General features: G+C 39.1%; 1 protein-coding gene across 2 annotated transcripts; it reads right to left on the bottom strand.

The window, feature by feature from the left end:
* Positions 1-15132: 15132 nt before the first annotated feature.
* LOC122653237 (heavy metal-associated isoprenylated plant protein 3-like) lies at positions 15133-17328 on the bottom strand. Of its 2 annotated transcripts, XM_043847195.1 has the most exons (6): positions 17269-17328; positions 17005-17164; positions 16378-16604; positions 15894-15981; positions 15389-15586; positions 15133-15337 (listed from the first exon to the last, which is right to left on the bottom strand). In XM_043847195.1, the coding sequence occupies exons 1-6, from the start codon at positions 17275-17277 to the stop codon at positions 15174-15176; spliced, it is 846 nt and encodes a 281-aa protein (XP_043703130.1). In that variant the 5' UTR covers positions 17278-17328; the 3' UTR covers positions 15133-15173. The 2 variants fall into 2 exon arrangements, with proteins under 2 accessions (XP_043703130.1, XP_043703128.1); XM_043847193.1 differs by having other exon boundaries at positions 15133-15586.
* Between the last annotated feature and the right edge of the window lie 852 nt (positions 17329-18180).

The raw sequence follows: 18180 nt of genomic DNA, 5'->3' as shown, positions 1-18180 counted from the left end.
TACGTCATTAGGTAATCAGCGGCGGACGCTGAGGGCAGTGGGCACGCGCAGACAACTCCGTACAAAAGTCAAATGTCCACCGCATTCAGCCATGTTTACCTGACGTGGAATGGGCCCTACCATTCCTCGTTCCTATCTGGTTGTTGGTGACCTTCAATTCGGTCAAATTTTCTCTTCTACGGCACAAGACCAACCCCTTTCAAACCCCGAGTGTCCACGTGTGCTCTCATTGTGTGGCGTGCATGACTAGCTGGCTATTCGTGATCAACTTTGGCATATAGTGGATGATGCATTCATGCCATACACATACATGTATGGTAAGAAGAATGCTGCCGGGATATTTCATTTTGTAGGAGGGTGGGACGGTCATTTCAGGAGGACTATGTCTGGGTGGGAAAATAACCTCCCTTTGCACTACTCTCTCTCTATCTCTATCTCTATCTCCTATCTCCCTTTTTTCGTGACATTACCTCTTTATCCTTTGAAATGATTCCTTCCACAAGGCACTCATGTGGTGACGTGGTGTTTCCTTGTTGGCGTAGGCTACCTCCCCCCAACCGGAAAAATTCTCTCAATTAATTTAGGGGGAAGAAGAACTTTGACGGGCAGGTCGTCTACACCAGCGGGGGCCAATGAGGGGACACACAAGGACATCAACTAGGGGGAATTTTCATTTTGTAGGGATTAAGACAGGTATTACAGAGGGGTTTGTGTTTGGGCACACATTCCACACAACCATGCAACATTCTTTTTCTTTAATTTAATATGTAATAGTCTGGTATGCAATAATGACTTGGGGAAAAAAGACTGCTAAGCTGGTGTTTACGCCCAGATACATGAAGGGGAATTGACCACCTTACCCATCGTGAAATGAAAAATCCCACCTCTTTAGGTGCTCTTACACATGCTCTCATTGGCCCCCCTATGTTGGTGCAAGGGCCACACAGTAGCAATCCCCCTCACTAGTGAATAATATGAATAAATTACATTATACTTCAAAATAAACCTAATTACATAGTGGAGTGCGTAGCTAAGCAACCTCTACAACTTAATAAATTTAACATGATATAAGTTAGGAGAGTGTTCTACCGTTCTCTGTGGGGGAGCGCAGGGGTCACGTGCACGCCACAACCAATGAACGTAGGGGCTGGCATCTCGGGGGTAGAAATTCTGCCTTTCATGGGAGGCAACGGCGGTCATTTCATCCCCTAGTGTGTCGGGGCATGGCTGCCCTCCACAGAGAACATTTTCCCATATAAGTTATAGTATTTTTTGTATTATTAATAAAAGAATCTCTCATTAAGTTAGCATTTAGCAATGCTTTCATAATTCTTTTTTCTAGTAAATTTGTCCACAGATAATAATATGATCCTTATCTAGGCTATGTTTCCTCCTGCAAAATCTTCCAGAGTTAAAAATTTCATGTCAAAAAATATTTTTTGAATAATTGTTTTGTAGGTGGTAAAAATTTGATGTAATTATATCATTGTAATGTTTGTTGAATATCTTTTTTATTAGTGTACCCTCCGTCAATAGCTCAGGGAACCTTTTCCCAATAAATATATAGTTTCAAATTTTATTTGCATGAGAATGTTAACATAATATTTTCATTACTCTCTAATAAAAAAATTTATAATAGCATACTCTTACTAGCTTCTAGATGTTGTGCCTCCCATGATTAATCTTTTCCCCATAAATATATAGTTTCAGATGTTCTTCGCATGAGAATGTTAACCTAATGTTTTCATCACTCTCTAATGAAAAAAAATTATAAATACATTCTCTTACTAAACTTCTAGATGTTGTGCCTTCCACGATTATGGAGAAGTAGAAGTCAATTGTAATTAAGACACTAGTTAAAGAGTAATGCAACTCATAACACACTAATTAAAAGCCAAATCATAAGTCGATGCTGAGTCAGATCACCGATTCATGGAGCCCATGGACGGGGAGAGAATGTTAATAGTCAATACTGATCTCTTAACTCTACACTCTTTTAGTGGTATTTCTCAATTTGATGCTGAAATTAGATTCATTTAATTAAGTTTATCTAATCATGGCTAACGTATGCAAATTAAAAAATATTATCCAAAAAGAAAAAATTAATAAAAAAAAATCTCATCCATATTGATAAATGTGATCTCATTGGCCACGTGCCGGTGCAGGGGCCACACGACCAAACAACAATTTCTTGTCTAAAGAATATACAGGCAAAAAGAATATTGTCTGATTGTTTGACCCCTGCACCCAAACACAAGCCCCCTAAATGACCACCACCTCCCTACAATCTCTCTAATCATTGCACTTATGCGTCCTCTCATTGGCCTCCATGCTAATGCATGGGCCACACGATCGGGCAACATTCTTCTCTGATATTTATAAGGGAAGGGATTTGTTGTCCGGCTGTGTGGCCTACTCCAATATGGGGCTAATGGGATCACGTACGGCCAACATCCAAGCAGAGGGGTAGTATGATCATTTCACTGCCATACATGAGAGGGCGTAGAAGACACTGTCGGGCAGCATTCGTTTTCCCTATACATAATTACCATTTAATCCTCCCACGTCAGATCCCACCATTGCATTTCATGAGATGGATTAGGTAGCCTACCGATTAGTTAGTGGTGACAAGCTTGATTACCAAATGTAATAATGGATTAAGTGTTTTATGTTTAGGTGACACGTCAATGATTAATCTGACGTGTTTTGGTAATGAAAGGTGAGAGAAGACACATACATCACATATGAACGTGCAATATTAAAAAACACTACATATACAGCTATGCTTTTGGAGCAATAAATACATGGGAGGATGGGACACAAGCAATACATAAACTGGTTTTTTTGGTATTCACGTATGCCTATTTACGTAAATTAATTTGAAACTTTTCACTAAAAAAAAAATAAAAATTTCAGACTTATAAAGTCTACCGACAGATAAAGCTAATTCATAATGACCGATAAATCAAGTTTGAACTTTGAAAGGATGATAAGGGTAGATTAGTCTAAAAATTATTATTATTAGTTTTTCGTTAAAATATGGTAAAACTGTTAGATATGGCCCCGATACATATCGGTAAATGTAGAGACCAATACCAATATTTAAAACCATGATAAAGAAACGTTTTTCCACATTGTCAGATTATTGATTGTAGGTTGGGGCAATTTGCATCTCGATCGTTTGTTGTTGTTACTACTACATCATTCGTGATCCAACTCTATTCATCGGACTAAAATCCTCTACTATTTAGGCATCTTGTAGTGTCTTGTAATTCAGGTCTGAGAGCTCAACATGTAGAAGATGCTTCATCCAATTGTGTGAGTTTGATTGATCCAGTTTTTTTTTCTCTTCTCGAACTCTCAATCCCAAACTGCACCGCATTGCATCTTCAGAAAATTGAAAAGGACTTTTTTTTCATAATTTACAATGGCATTCTCTTGTGGAGACTCCAGTCATAAGGTTAAATCACCAATAATGGTTGAAGGAAAACTTAATCCACGTCTTAATTATCTTATTTATATTATATTGGGAAGAGTTTTCATATATAATCGTGCATGTGCACGATCGTGCTTTCAACTGTTGAATGAACATGATTATGTACAATACACAGTTCCTCATACCCTCCAACGGTTGTAAACATAATCATACACCATACACAGTCCGAAAACTTTTTACCTATTATACTTTAATCTTATAATTACAAAAGAACATGTGACTATCCAAACAAAACAATCTCTTATTTTTTTTCTTTGTGACTTTTCTCGAAGGTTCGGAACTGAAAGCCATGTTGGTAGGTGGAAACCCCCACGGAGCCTTCTCGAAGCATCGTTGGGTTCTCATGCATAATTTGTGCCCATAGGTTTCGTCGTAGGGTTTGAGCAACAACGTCGAACTCGGAGAAAGGGCCCATAGAGTTGATGTATTCTCATGTTCTTTGGTACACGTTTTTGTTTTTATTTTTATTTTATTTTACTTTTGTAAAAAAGGTACACGTTTTTATTGTTGATTAATACGTAGTGGATTGGGTTTTAAAAATCTGTTCTTTGAGTAATTTATGCACTTAAGAAGCATTCAATCAAGGCAAATCCCACGGCCTAGCCCTTTCAAAGTCATAGTGAACGCTATAAGTAAACGGTCATGGATTGACCCACTCCACTTCAATCCATAGCCATTTGGAATTTTAAGATTATTTTCTTTGGTTCCGTTTGTTTCGATGTAAAATTTACTTCTAAAATTCATGTAAAATTTTGTCAAAATAAATAGAATCTTTGAAAAATAGAACACTGATTGATCGCATGGTCAGTCCACCAAGTGTTGGGTCAATGACAAAATATGCATGGGCATCCACCAACAAAGGTGGGATGGTTTTTTTGCATACCCATGTGAGAGGGTGTAAAGGGAATGCTTGATGTTACAATCCGCGTTTTTTCTCTCATTTTCTTTTATAAATTACCAAAAAAAGATCTATATGTCGACCGGGTATGCAGTATGCTTTTCAACGGACAATTATCGTCTATGGTTCCCTGATCGGTGCAGTTTCCTAGTTTCTCTCACAAGAGGGGGGTGGGATCCACCTGGGGCATCTGATCGAACAGTCTGCCCAGGTGGGATCCACCCTCCTTTTATGAGAGGAACTAGGGAACCGCACCGATCAAGGAACCATACAGGAAAAAAATTCCTTTTCAACACCTTCTACCATTCTTGATAGTCTAAGATGAAACCAATTTTTACGATTCAATTCATGTGACGTCTGAGATTTCTCCATACTAATGGTACAGTGCATAGACTCAAACTCCCCTGTCAAAAGTTTCACCTATGATTCCTCTGAAAAAGTGAACTTTTTTTACCTCATTGGTGAGCAACCGGATCCTCATTTGGGATTGTAGAGTCTAGCCTATCTTATTTTTATGCATGTCTAACAATACTCCTAAACTTTCATTTTTATGCACAGCCCTGTGTCCAAACACAGGGTCACGCACATCCCTATGGAAAGACAAAAATCTCTAAAGGTGCGACGGGCATTTTACTAGGCCCTATGTCTGGCCGAAGGAATCACACACCGCACACGACCAAGTAGCGCTCTTTTTCCTTAAAAAAAATATTTTTAAACTGGTTGGCATTGAGCCCTAGCCATTGGAAAAAGAGTGACTGTACGTGTGGTCTATTCATCAAGCTGCTCTAGATGGGCCGGGTTGCAATCTGGATGAACCCAACCTGCTCCAAATCCAAATTGGGTTGGAGTTGGACCAGCCAAACTATAATTAGTGAAATATAAAATACAAAATGTCACGGAATATCTACACTTGGCTGTTGACCCGAGCTGATCACTAGGAACCCAGACTATTTAATAATAATTTCTCATGGGTTAAAAAGTGATTATGGCGATAAGTCCATAATCATAAGTCACATTCATATTGGATCCGCTTTAATGTTGCAATATGCGTCGCTATTAAATAAGAATCATTAAAAATTATGATGCATGCAATGATGCAACCACTTAAAATTCTTGGGGAGTGTTTTTTGTCTAGAAGCGTGGCTTCTACGTTGTGTGAGATCCAATCAATGCTCTTCGTTTGGTTCAATCTATGGGGTAGAGATCATTTTATAGGAAGAAGGAGAGAGATAGGCACAAGGCGTGGGAGCCATGCTCCTCGACACGAAACTTTCTTCCTTAAATTTTAGGGAAAAGAACGCTATCTGGTCGTGTGGCCCCTACGCCAAGACATAGAGGGCAAAAATGACCACTCCATCACCCCTGTGATGCTTGTGCACATGCTTCCATTGGTTCCTGCACTAGCATTAGGGCCACGTGACCAGGTAACGCTTTCTTGCCCTAAAATATTTGTCAACAAGATTGATGTCACATTATAGGTATTTCATTTTCGTGTACAGTTACTCAGGCTTACCAACATAGGTTCCTAATTAAAACATAAAAAGACTAATAAGACTCGAAAAATGACTGCAATGGAGAATTTAGGGGAGATTAGTATTGTTGGACAAGTGTGTGTCCATCAAACCCGGTTCGGTCCAGTTCAACCCGATTCAACTTTGTATTGAACATTTATACATTTTAGTTTAATATTGTCACATGTGATATAAATTTTTTGAGTATTATGTGTCCGTAAGTTATACTTAAAATGGTAGTCACGACTAGGGTTTGGGCTGGGCACCCTTATCATATGGTCGTCGCATTGGGTATGCCTAGACATGTGATGTCAGGGTACGAATGCGAATGCTCACATGTTTGATGTGTGCATTGGCGAAGAATCTACTTTGTCGATTCCCTCATGTGTTACTGCCAGATGTAAGAAGGGATAGACATGTGTCACCGACACCCTGTACCTGAGGGAACCCTGTCACTGCAAAGTGTGATCGCATTCTTTGGTTCATCAATGGCTGAGACTCAAGCGAGTCAAAGCCGGTGTTCTGGGAATGCGTGAACACTTTGTGAGTGAAGGAGTTATCCAACATGGTCACCACTGTCCGATTGGGGAACACCAAGATAGAGACTGTCTATGCATGGTTGGATTAGAATCTGGATCCAGTATCGTTTTGAAAATGGTTTTGCAAAATTTATTTTACATAAAATGATACATTATTTATAGTTATTTCAAATAAAGTGTTTTATCGAGTTTTGCGGGATCCGATCAGATGCACAGATGCTCTTATATGGACATGTACTATGGATTGGGGTTTGACAGTACATGTGTACATGCCCTAGATTCCATAATGATGGTGTTGATTAGTGGGGGGATTGTATATGCTAAATTGTTATTATATAGGGAGTTATTTGGAATTTGCTAATTTAATTGGCTCTTTATTTAATTAATGGATTTGGTGCTAATTGTAATTATTCATTAATAATTAAATCAAGAATCTAATTAATACTTTCCCTATTAGATTCTGCTTCTTCAACTGTGTAGTACTTTGAATTTAAACAGAACTGCCAGTCTGAGAGAGAAAGAGTCAGACTCTCACTATGGCTCTATTAAATCTATCTAGGATTTAATTAAACCCTATTATTATAAATAAGGGACCATAAAAAGCAGAAGAGGGAAGCTCTCCACGTTTTTGGAGCAGACACTCTCTCTCCTACGTTTTTGGTTTCTCTCTCTCTCCCTCTTGTAATCTCTCTTCTTCTTCTTGCTTCTCTCACCTGTGTTTGAGAGCTAGGGTTTGTGAAACCCTAGATCTGTGCTGAGGAGTTTGAGGGCATCTGGGATTGGCGTGTAGAACCTTGGTAGCACCATTGGAGGTTCAGATCTGTTTGCTTGGAGCGCTCGCTGGAGGAAGAACCACTGTCTATTGGAGGAGCAACACTTGAGGCTCACCAAGTTAGCAGTTCTTCATTAATTTCTTCAGTTTATTGATTATTAATATTTATGGGATGCGAAAGAAACTCGAATCGACCTTTTCCGCTGCGCATTCGAGTTAAGAATAGATCCCCCTTGCCATGTGATGGACTAGGGATGAGTTTCTTCGTCCCTACTGTGATAATAAATTTTATGGGACACATGAGGGAAGGAGAAACCCTAACAGGGATGCACCAGAGTTCCCATGGGCGACCATGGGAATCCCTAAAAATTAAAATGGGACACCTATGTGACACCATGGGCTAACTCAGGGCATGCAAAACACTAAGGATAAATATCTTGATCTCCCTAGGGAACCATGGTTTGATCTCTGAACCATTGTTTGGCCAACAAGTATTGCATAAATGATAGGTTTTATTCCACAAACAATATAGCTTTGGATATTTTAGGAATTTAGACTATGTTTGATATTCATTCTTGGAATAAATTATAGGTTTAGAATACATTTGAAGTGAGAAAATATAGAAGAATCAAATTTTGAATACATTCTGAACACAATCTATTCCAAAAATGCATAGCAAACACACCATCACAGCTGAAATTCAAAACACAAGTAGGAGGGCGTGAGGCTTTCCTAGCTTTCTATTTTCGAAGGGTTCCTCTGAGTGTTTCCTTGAAGGTAGAGATAAGAGAGTTGGAATGAAAAAGGCGAGGTTTGAGGTTTTTCACGTTCGTATTTTTACAAATCTGTTCATGAACCTGAAAAAAAAAATATATATTTACTCATTCAAAAATAATAGAGAAGAATAGATTATTGATCACGTTCGCAATTTAATCAAACGTGCGATTTTTTTTCATTTATTTATTTGAACAAGTGAGTAAATAAATAAATAAAAAAAACCACACATGCCAAATGGTATTTTGCTCACAGAACATGAAATCAATGAAATCATTTCAAAGAGTGTTATCAAATGTAGCCTTAAGTTGTGTTTGGTATGCATTTTTTAATTAGATTTATAAATGCGCATATACATCCAATACTACATCACACTATTACACTCACATACCCAAGTGGCGTGGACTCACTTTTGCCACATCTTCCTCTTCTCTTTGTTTAACCATAGCCATGTGTAGGCGTCTAGGCGACATGATCTTCATGTTGAATCTCCACTTCTCCCACCCACTAAGTGAGATCAACTTTCCGTTTCCTCACTCCTACCCACACTAAGTGAGATACGACATAAACCATCACATTCTCATTGACCTTCCTTCTCACTCCTCCTTCCCCCGGTAAGTGAGGTATTCTCAATCCATTTCCCACACAATATGGCCAAGCAAGGCTGATCTAGACTTGCCGGATCCCTACTAGACTTGCGGATGCCTGTTGGGCTCGTCAACACTCTTGTCGAATGCCTCTGCCTATTAAACCAGTAAATTTCAATGACAACCAGTGACATTCGGTTTCTCAACCGGTTAGGCGATTAAACTTTCCGGCTATCCGGATTGGCCCAGAACTTTGTGCGAGAGCTCTATTCAACTTGTACTTTAAATGCGCTTTTGACCCCTTTCGAAGAAGAATGGAGAAAAAGTTAATGAAAAGACCCAAAAAAAATATATATGTATATAAAAACCCAAAATCGAACCAGATCGATGTAAGCTTCTTAATGAAAAGCAATAAAAACCTGATCAAACCGGTTCCAAACCAACAAAAATTGAGACTGCCTTACAGGTTTGGCTTCGATTTGATCTTGATCTGAGTCAAAACCGAACCAAACCAAATTGAACAAATAGATTGACACCCTTTTGACAAGTATACCCTTTATCCGTACCATGCACGTTCCAAGATTGATCAGGTATCGGATTTGATGAGTTCCGATATCGGTCAATCCAATACCGATACCTCAAACCACTGCTACTAATAGACAATAGACATGCACATAAAACCAAAACACCATCCCCCCCCCCCTCAGGAAAATTATCGACTACATTTTCTGCACGGTCCAGTTCCCCAAGTCCCTGTAATAGGGGGTGGATCCCACCCAGGCAGTGTGTTCAGGCAGAGATAGGGTGGTCATTTCAAACCCCCTATTAGAGGGACTTGGGAAATGGAGCAGATATTGATCCCCCACCTTTTCTCTACTTCTCTTCATCATTTTCACCGAATTTATTATGTCCCCAGCTTCAAATCAAATAATTACTTTCCTTGAAAATTTCTGTTCAAAAATCCATTAAAGTCAATCTTTTTGGTCATTCATGCATCTTTCTTTCTCCTCACACTCATGTCCACCCTGAAAATCAAAATTGCTTTAGAATTGCTTTAGAATTGCTTTAGAATTGCTTTAGTATTACTTTAGTACCAGTCAAGCTAAGACAAATCTTGAGGTGACTTTTCTGTTTAATCCTTAAGAAACGTAAGCCAGACGATGAGGTTTCTTTCTATCTAAAGAGAGAAGCCTGAGAATGATGAGGTTTCCTTTCTATCTAAAGACGAGTCAGTATAAAACTGATCTTTTTTGGTTGTCAATATAATTGACTACACTAGCAGCACTTGGTCCCATTGTCTCTCTTTATTAAGTGCTTGAAATCCAACTAAGGTGTTAGTGCAGATATCTCTTTCCAAACAAAACTTAAAAAGAGTGATCTTCGATCTACTTCAAATAATTGATCCATGGAGTAATTATGGCTGTAATTGAAAAAGATAGCTTTGGTGGGTCATGGGTTCTTTTGTTTTTTCAAAAAAAATTATGGTCTGAAAAGGTTCTCCTGAGTTGTTGTTAGGGCAGAATATGCTGTCAACTTTGTGTTTATCTCTATCCTCTTCACATGAAATAACATCACTACCCTCCTATGTATGGATACTGTTTTGTCATACCTCATTGGCGTGCTCCTCTATATCGCTTGCTTAGAGAACCCTCTTTGTTCAATTGTATACCCTCGGATGTCATACAACCTCTTGTGCATATTCATGTACATACCGGCCTCCTATAATCCTATGCACCCTTGTGGTAATTATCGATTTTTCAATTCCTTGTGTTGCCACTTGGTAAACTTAGATCGATTTGAAATTTGGCATGTGAGTAGGGGACCTTGAGACCTATATGTTTATAAGATTTCAACCCTATTATCAAACTTGCTACATGGCAGATCTCATATCCAGTTATTTGTGATGGCAGCTATGGAGAACCTAATGGAGATGTGTAATAATGGATTTCTATTTTGTTGTCTCACTCTGAGTTTACTTCCACATATATAAATAATGGTTTTGTATGGAGTTTGCAAGAATCAGAGCTGTGAGGAATTTATCAATGGCCGCAAAGAGCAAAAGAACAAGGGTGGGTATGTGTGGTAGTTTGGATGGACTGTCAAGATGTGATAGACTAGCTTATGCAAGATAGCATGAGAAGATGGCCATGAGATATATTTAATTTACTTTATGATGTACAACAACTTATGAAATATTTTGAGTCTCTTTGGCTAATTAAGAGACATAGGAATGATGTTTTGATTGCTCAGAACTAGACAGGATGGAAAGGCGAGAAGAGAACTCACAAGCTCTCAGCTAAAGTAGTCATTGATGTTAAAACATTCAATTCAGATCGTCTATGGCGCCGCTGTCCGTAGCGGCTTGTGCGACGTAGACTGGGCCACGCGCACAATGACCGCCTTACCTCCGCTCGAGCAAGGCATTTGGGTAGGGGTAAGGCGGTCTTTGCACGCACCGCAGAGGATCTGGATCCTAAAACATTTATGTTCTCATAGGTAATTATATTTTTCTTGTCTCATTAGAAAGGGAAAAAAAAAAATGGTAGATCTAGATGCACGTTAAGGAGCTTACAAAATCCCCAACCAAACTAAGTAGTTAAAAGCATTTAAAAATTTGGTACCAATATGGCTGTTGGACCACAATCATGCATGACCTGTTGTATTTTTCCACTCTTTTTGGCAAGTTTGATACCAAACTTTTCTTTTTTCTTTTTTATTTATTTATATAATAACCCATACACATAAAAAGGTTAAGAAAGATAATCAAAAGGTTTAAGGCACTAATTTGAAACCAATTGGACTAGTAAAAGTACATTAGAAAAGAATCTCAATAAATGTCATCCCATGATTGAGGTAGACGATTAAAATTGACACATGGCCAAACCTACAACTTTACAAATCTAAACTCATATCATGTGAGGTAACAAAATTAAAGATTTTCATAAATAGAAAAAATAAACAAAACAAAAGTAAAGGGCAAAAAAACCCTATAAAGTTGGATTGAGCTCCTCTCCAGGGAGTGTCCAGGGGACATCGAGCTGTTGAGCTGTGTCGCACACATCTTAATGACTGACTAGTCACGCATTGGGATGTGTACGGTACAGCCCAACTCTTAGATGCCCCCTAAGCACTCCCTTGGTGTTGAGCTCCCTGGAGAGGAGGCGGATCTTATAAAGTTATGCAATGCTATAATGTCAATCTAACACTATGATGATGATGATGATGATGATAGAAAACTTTAGTTAGACTTAGTTGGGAGATAATTAAGTTGGGCAATTATGATTTAGTAAGTAGTTTGGTGCATTATTAATATTAAAATGCATATGGCATCAAATCGGCCAATTCATATTGGTATCAATCGTGGCCGATATAAATAAGATTATTTTGATCTGAAATCCGACTAATATGACTTGATACCACTGATATCGTCACCGATACCATGAACTAAGTCCATGCATGATAGGAATGACAAAAAATGTATATCTAGCAAGTAAAAGAAGAGCATAACCAAACATCCACCACACAACAAATAAGCCACTCCCCCTAATGTAGTGGAAACTTTCCCACTTCCCTAAGTGCTCTCCAAAAAATAAAAAAAAATGTGATTAACCTATATGAAGTATGAACCAAACATTAATCATTTGGACTCATACAATCAAGTGGTTATTATAAATAAAAATATTTCTTAAAAAATGAAATTGAAATCCAAATAATATATTAATTTGTATATATTAAATTTAAATATCTCTGAAAAAAGCACGCGCCCCTTGAGCTGTCACAAAGGACATTTTGGTGGAGTGGTGAGGGGGGAGTGAGGCGCAAGGTAAGCCATCCATCCATAGTTAAGCAATTTTGTATTAAGAAGTATCAAAGGTTTTTTATGCGTTGACGAGAGGGGGAGAGGGGGGAGGGGGGGACTAATTGGTTGTTTGATTAGGTAGAATATTCTCTCTGCTTCTGCTATTGTCTAATTGTTTCAACATTACTACCCCACAATCCCACATGTGTTTGTCTTCTTCGTTTCGTATCTCTTTATGGGACCACAATGAGACGACGCTTCCTGCCTCCTTCTCTGCTTTTGTCTTCACAAATCAGAGCTTCAAAATGTGTTTTTATCCTAGACGAGAGAGAAAGAAGCAAGGATTGGGTGATGAATTTTAGATTCTTATTTTTATTTTGGGAAGCAGTTTTCTATACGGGAGTATGGCCTACGTCAACACTCTCATATGTCTATCTCTCTCCTCCTTAAAATAAAGGGGCAGAAATGTCTTTTCACATGGGGAGGATAGAGATAGACTCATGGGAGTGTAGGCGTAGGCCACACTCCCGAACAGAGATCTTTTTCCCTTTTATTTTTTAGGGTAAATTATACCTAGGATCAAGGTTCAAAATCCAGGTATCGGACTCGAGATCGATCATGGTCGAAACCTTTTCAGATCGGGATTGTATCGGTGCAAATTGGCTAGGATCGATCAATAAACTCCCAAAATCGTTTTTTTATGGATCAGGTCATGTATCGGCCAGAGTTGGTGGGTGTAGTGATCTCGAGATCGAATCGGCCGATATTATCCGGATCGAATCAGTCAATATCGGTTGGTATCAATTAGTATTGGTCAAGATAATATAAAAAAACAAAAAACTTCAAAACTTCAAAAAATAAAAAAAAGATTCAGTTGGATTGGTCAAGGATCGAATTGGATTGGCCAATCCAACCGAGTTGTCCGATCCAATCAAACCTTGTTATATCGGTCCAATCTCGGGATTGGCCTTGATCGATACCGATCCAATCCAGATGATATTGACTGATTCGATCCGAGATTATGAACCATGCCTAGGATACTTAATGTTTGGAGAAACTACGCCTAAGATATCCCATGTTTAATATATTATGTTTAGAATATTCTTTCTCATAGGGATTTTTTTTATTGCCTGAGCGGGAGTAGGACGATTTTTACGCGCCTTGTTATATGTGGGACGCACACTATAGTAGGAGCAGGCGAAAATAAAGGATTCGGATCCATAGTTTCTCCAAGCAGTTTCTCCAAGCATTTTAGTTACCCAAATTAGAAATTAGAATCTGAATCGGTGAAGCTCGATTGTAAAAACCCACCACAACAATTATTTTTTTTAATTTCGTAACAACTAACAACCACAACAATTATTCATATTTTAAACGGATGTGTAGGAAAAGTTGCTACCATAAGCAGTAGGAACCAAACTCCCAATAAAAAATATACCTACCAAAGATAATTATAATTAATGAGTAATTAAGGAAACCAATCAAAAAACTTGGACATGCGCTGACGTAGATCGACTTCCTTCCTTCCTTTACTAGTCTTATGAGTTATGACCAATAAAATTGCGGCGTAGGGTAAAGACAACCTGCTTGCAACTGCTACCCCACAGGGCCACATCAGTAAAAATCACACGTGGCATCTTAACTTTCAACTATATAATTAAACCTACAACTCCTCCTTACCAACTAGTCAAAAGTTTAAAACCACAACAGGCAAATTAAAAAGGTTAAAATTCTTTTTTACAAAAAAAAAAAAAGGGCAAACATGATTTCCTCGAAAGAGGTAAGGGAGAATTTTTGGGTGGAGGAAGGAAGGAGCGACGGAGATACTGATGCGCTTTACTTATGTTAGTGTCTGACTGACGGAGTAGTATAGCTGTAGCTGTACCACTGTTGCAACTTGCAGTCTTGCACAGCCTTTGTCAAGCGTGGGGCCTTGGTTGCGTCAAGCGTGTGGGACCCACTACAAGGAATCAGATGGGTTATTTTAATGTTACGGTACACTTAATAGTAAACTAGCTTATTGATTGATTCTCTCTCCTTTTATTTTTTTCTCTTCGGTTATCATTTCTTCATCTCTGCTATAACGAGGGCGAAATATAGCATTTCTGGTGGTTCCAAATAAGTCACAGAAACCCACTCAGAACTGTACAATCCCCTAGCCCCACTCAAAGCCAATTGGGTATTAACACGTACGGGTCGTACCCGGTACCGACCCAGTTCCGTGACCAGTTACAGTTGTCCACTACCGGCCACCGCCTTGAGAACCGCACCATATGGTGTCGTACACAGTCGGATAGCAAATACAGTTTCTTACCTTCTTTTGGAGGGTTTTCGTTTCGAGAACGGCGTTGAGATTTGAATTGGAAGAAAAGGGTATTTTCGTAAATCCAACACCCCTCCAAAACAATCCAGGAGCATTTTTTAAAAGGTAAGGGATGATATGGTAAATATAATCATTCCACGTGTCACATCTCGCCAATCATCAGTAACTAGTAAACCAAACGATGAATAAGCCAAAAAATTGAATTGAACCAACTATATAAATTGGACAAAATGGGACCATTACAAACACTGTTTTCAAGTTTTTTTTTTTTAACTGAACAGAACAGCCAACAGCACAAGATCTACCCTGGCCGATTCGTTAAACTAAACCCATCAAAGAGCGCGTCTCAGCATCAAAATATTCTATACTATCTCTTCACCTTTCCCACCTTCTTCCCTGCACTGTACTTATTTACATTGCTCTTCTTTTTCTCTTCTCTCTACTCAAAAGTCGTCCAGAAAGTCTCGTTCACGTTCACATAATAGAGCAGGCGTTTGGGTTCTCGTCGCTGAAAAGCTGAGGAGCGTGAACGTACTCCACCATGTACGGTCCAGGATAGTAATCGAGCTTATTCCCTTCAACCTTGGGCTGTTCTTCTTTCTTGCCACCCTCTCCTCCGCCGGAACCTTTGTCGTCTCCTCCGCCACCACCACCACCACCACCCTTCTCCTTCTTCTCTCCGCCACCACCACCACCACCACCGCCGGCGGTCTTGTCCTTTTTTTCTCCACCCTCTTTGTCCTTCTTCTCATCGTCTTTCTTCGCCGGAACAACGTCTACAGGTCTTTTAAGTTTTTCCTTAAGGTAAGGCGTCATACTTTTCACATCCATTATTCCTTTCACCGTCACCAAATCCTTTGCCGAGTCAAAGCTCACGTTCTCTACGCCTGCAAACATTCAACCACCGTCAGTTACAGGTAGTTATAACCGGAATCTGCAGTTAAAAAGACGAAACTAGGTCTTGCGTAAACTCTAGTGTTTTGCAAATAAGGAAATGGATATTCCAGGATCTCGAGGATCTCTGCAACCTTTTTCACTCCTCCCCATTTTTTTTTCCTTTTTTATTTGAGTTTCTCAGTGCCCCAGAGAAGGAAAAGACTAATGGAAAAGTTGAAAATCAGTATCGTGAACCGCAAAAAAAGGGAACACGCAACACATGAACTCAAAATATTTAACCAATTTTAACAAAATCACCTTTATATTTGGATATGATCCGGCGAATTTTCTGGATGCAACCCTCGCAGTGCAATCTGATCTTCAAAACTACTGTAGTTGCCTGAGGCTGTTAACATGAAAGAAACCAAAATTAGTTCTATTTCGAGAGAGAGAGATAAAAAGAAGATGAAGAAGAAGAAACCCTCCTCTGCAACTGCTTAACTTCCTCATGAGGTTCTACTAACATGCGCCAGATGCGATTCTGGTAAGTGGTAATGAAGGAATTAATGATCTGAGAGACTGGGACAGAAAGTCTGGAACTCAATAGGACACCTGAAAGCGCATTAATTTTCAGGTGAAGTAAGTGAGTTCGCCCCTTGGAATTGCCAGAGCAATCAGCTGACGCCCTGACAGAGATGAGGGGACCGACCTCCATGATTAAGGCGCATTTTAGCACGATAAACCAGAGTCCAGGCTTAATGTAGGCAGAAATCGTACGTGAATTAAATAAAATTTACAGTACCGGCTTGTTGTTTTTCTTGTCATCTGGTTTCTTCTCCGATTTTTGTTCCGTCTTCTTATCACCGCCACCAGCATCTTTACCGTCTTTGTCTTTCTTGGGCAAAGGGGAGATGAGTTCAACCTTCTTCTTTGTCTTCTGCTCTACCCTCTCCCGGAGCTTCACTGGGTCTGCCTTCCCTATCACCGTCAGCTTGTTAGTGCTGAAATCACACTTCGCTTCTTCAACACCTTCACCCACAACCACCAACCACCAACAAAAATAAACAAACAAAGTTAGGCTGTTGGCTAACGTGCGCCACTGATTCATGTTGAGGATGAAACCTTTTGAACAGAACGGAAAATAACCAAAATAGAAAACGAAGAGAAAACAGAGAACTAATTGAATGACAAAACAATAGGTATCTGGTATAAATCGCAAATCCAGATTCCAAGTTTTATAGCAAATTCGACAGAAACAGAGAGAACTACTAATACTGTATTCCGATTTCTGAGTTCCGACTTCGTTCATTGAGGAGTGGAAAGCGGTGAAGTGAATCCCAAGAAAAAAGCAAAATGGAAAGAGAAAACATAGAAAATGGAACCGAAGTGGATTCCTGTAAATGGATGGTTTCTAAATAACCGATGTTACCTTCAAAACCCTTCACAGCCCGTTTCACTTTCTTTGCACATCCTTCGCAATGCAAGTCGACCTTCAAAACCACAGTTATCGATCCATCTTCCTTCTTTCCACCATCGTTTTTCTTATCTTCACCCTTCTTCTCACCGCCTTCCTTCTGGTTGTTTTCCTTCTGCAAACAGAGAAACGAAGAAAACAGAGTAAATCACCGAACTAACATTGTCCGAACTTCAGAGAGAAAGAGAGAACAAAATATTGAGAAGGAGACCAACCCACCTCACCCATCGCTAATTCCCGTCTCTTCTGGAATGACTGAATGATAAAGAAGAGAGAAAATAGAAACACTGGTGAGGATTGAGGAATAAATAGACAAGAGATAGAGGTACGGTAGTTGTGGTGGTTTTTATGTTATGCATGTGAGGCGTGCGGAGAACATGTTTCATGTATGGGGTATGATATGTTGATGATAACATACATGCATCATACTATAACATGAGTCATCACTCTATGCCGCCGCATTGGACCTAACGGCTGCGGGGTTTTGTGATTGCGAAACTACCACGGCAATTCGGCAAAGGCCATTTCTCATTTAGAATCATTGCGTTTTTGAAACCACTACGGTTGGGTTCTGAAATGACCATTTTGTCCTCTTAAACCGCCTACCGACAGCAAAGTGAATACCGAGTCAATCAGAGTTGAATGGGGGTGATTCACCGATTCTACTCAATTTCAATCCAACCGAATCCAAACAAACTTTTTTCAACACTCCAACATTACTTTGGTTGCAAGGGATGTGCAAGTATTTTTCAGAAGTGAAATATACATTATAAAAAAAAAAAATTTTAAGTAAAATATATTTACAAGAAATGCAAATATTCTTTTCTCTTTTCTTTCTTCATTTTCTTTGTAACAAAAAGGAGCTTAAAGTTTTAAAAAAAATGGAAAAAATCTTTGTTCGGAAGTATGGCCTAAACTAGCACTTTCATGAGCCTATCTCTCTCTTCATTATATGAAAAGATACCTCCGTCCCATTGTTTTGAGGAGAGAGAGAGAGGCGGAAGCAACATTCCTGGACAAAAAACTATTTCCCAAAGAAAAATGGGGGCAGATTTGGTTTTCAATTACATGCCATGTGTGTGTTTGAATCGGATTTCAAGTTATACCTTAATGTAGCCACCATGTAGGGGG

Source organism: Telopea speciosissima, chromosome 2, assembly GCF_018873765.1.
Source record: "Telopea speciosissima isolate NSW1024214 ecotype Mountain lineage chromosome 2, Tspe_v1, whole genome shotgun sequence".
Classification (NCBI taxonomy): domain Eukaryota; kingdom Viridiplantae; phylum Streptophyta; class Magnoliopsida; order Proteales; family Proteaceae; genus Telopea; species Telopea speciosissima.
This window is presented reverse-complemented; position numbering and strand designations above follow the sequence as displayed.

Coding starts and splice junctions, on each gene's coding strand:
- LOC122653237 (XM_043847193.1), bottom strand. Junction 16,605..17,004: donor GGCTGTGAAGGGTTTTGAAG/GTAACATCGGTT, acceptor TTGTGGGTGAAG/GTGTTGAAGAAGCGAAGTGT. Junction 15,587..15,893: donor GATCATATCCAAATATAAAG/GTGATTTTGTTA, acceptor GAATGTTTGCAG/GCGTAGAGAACGTGAGCTTT.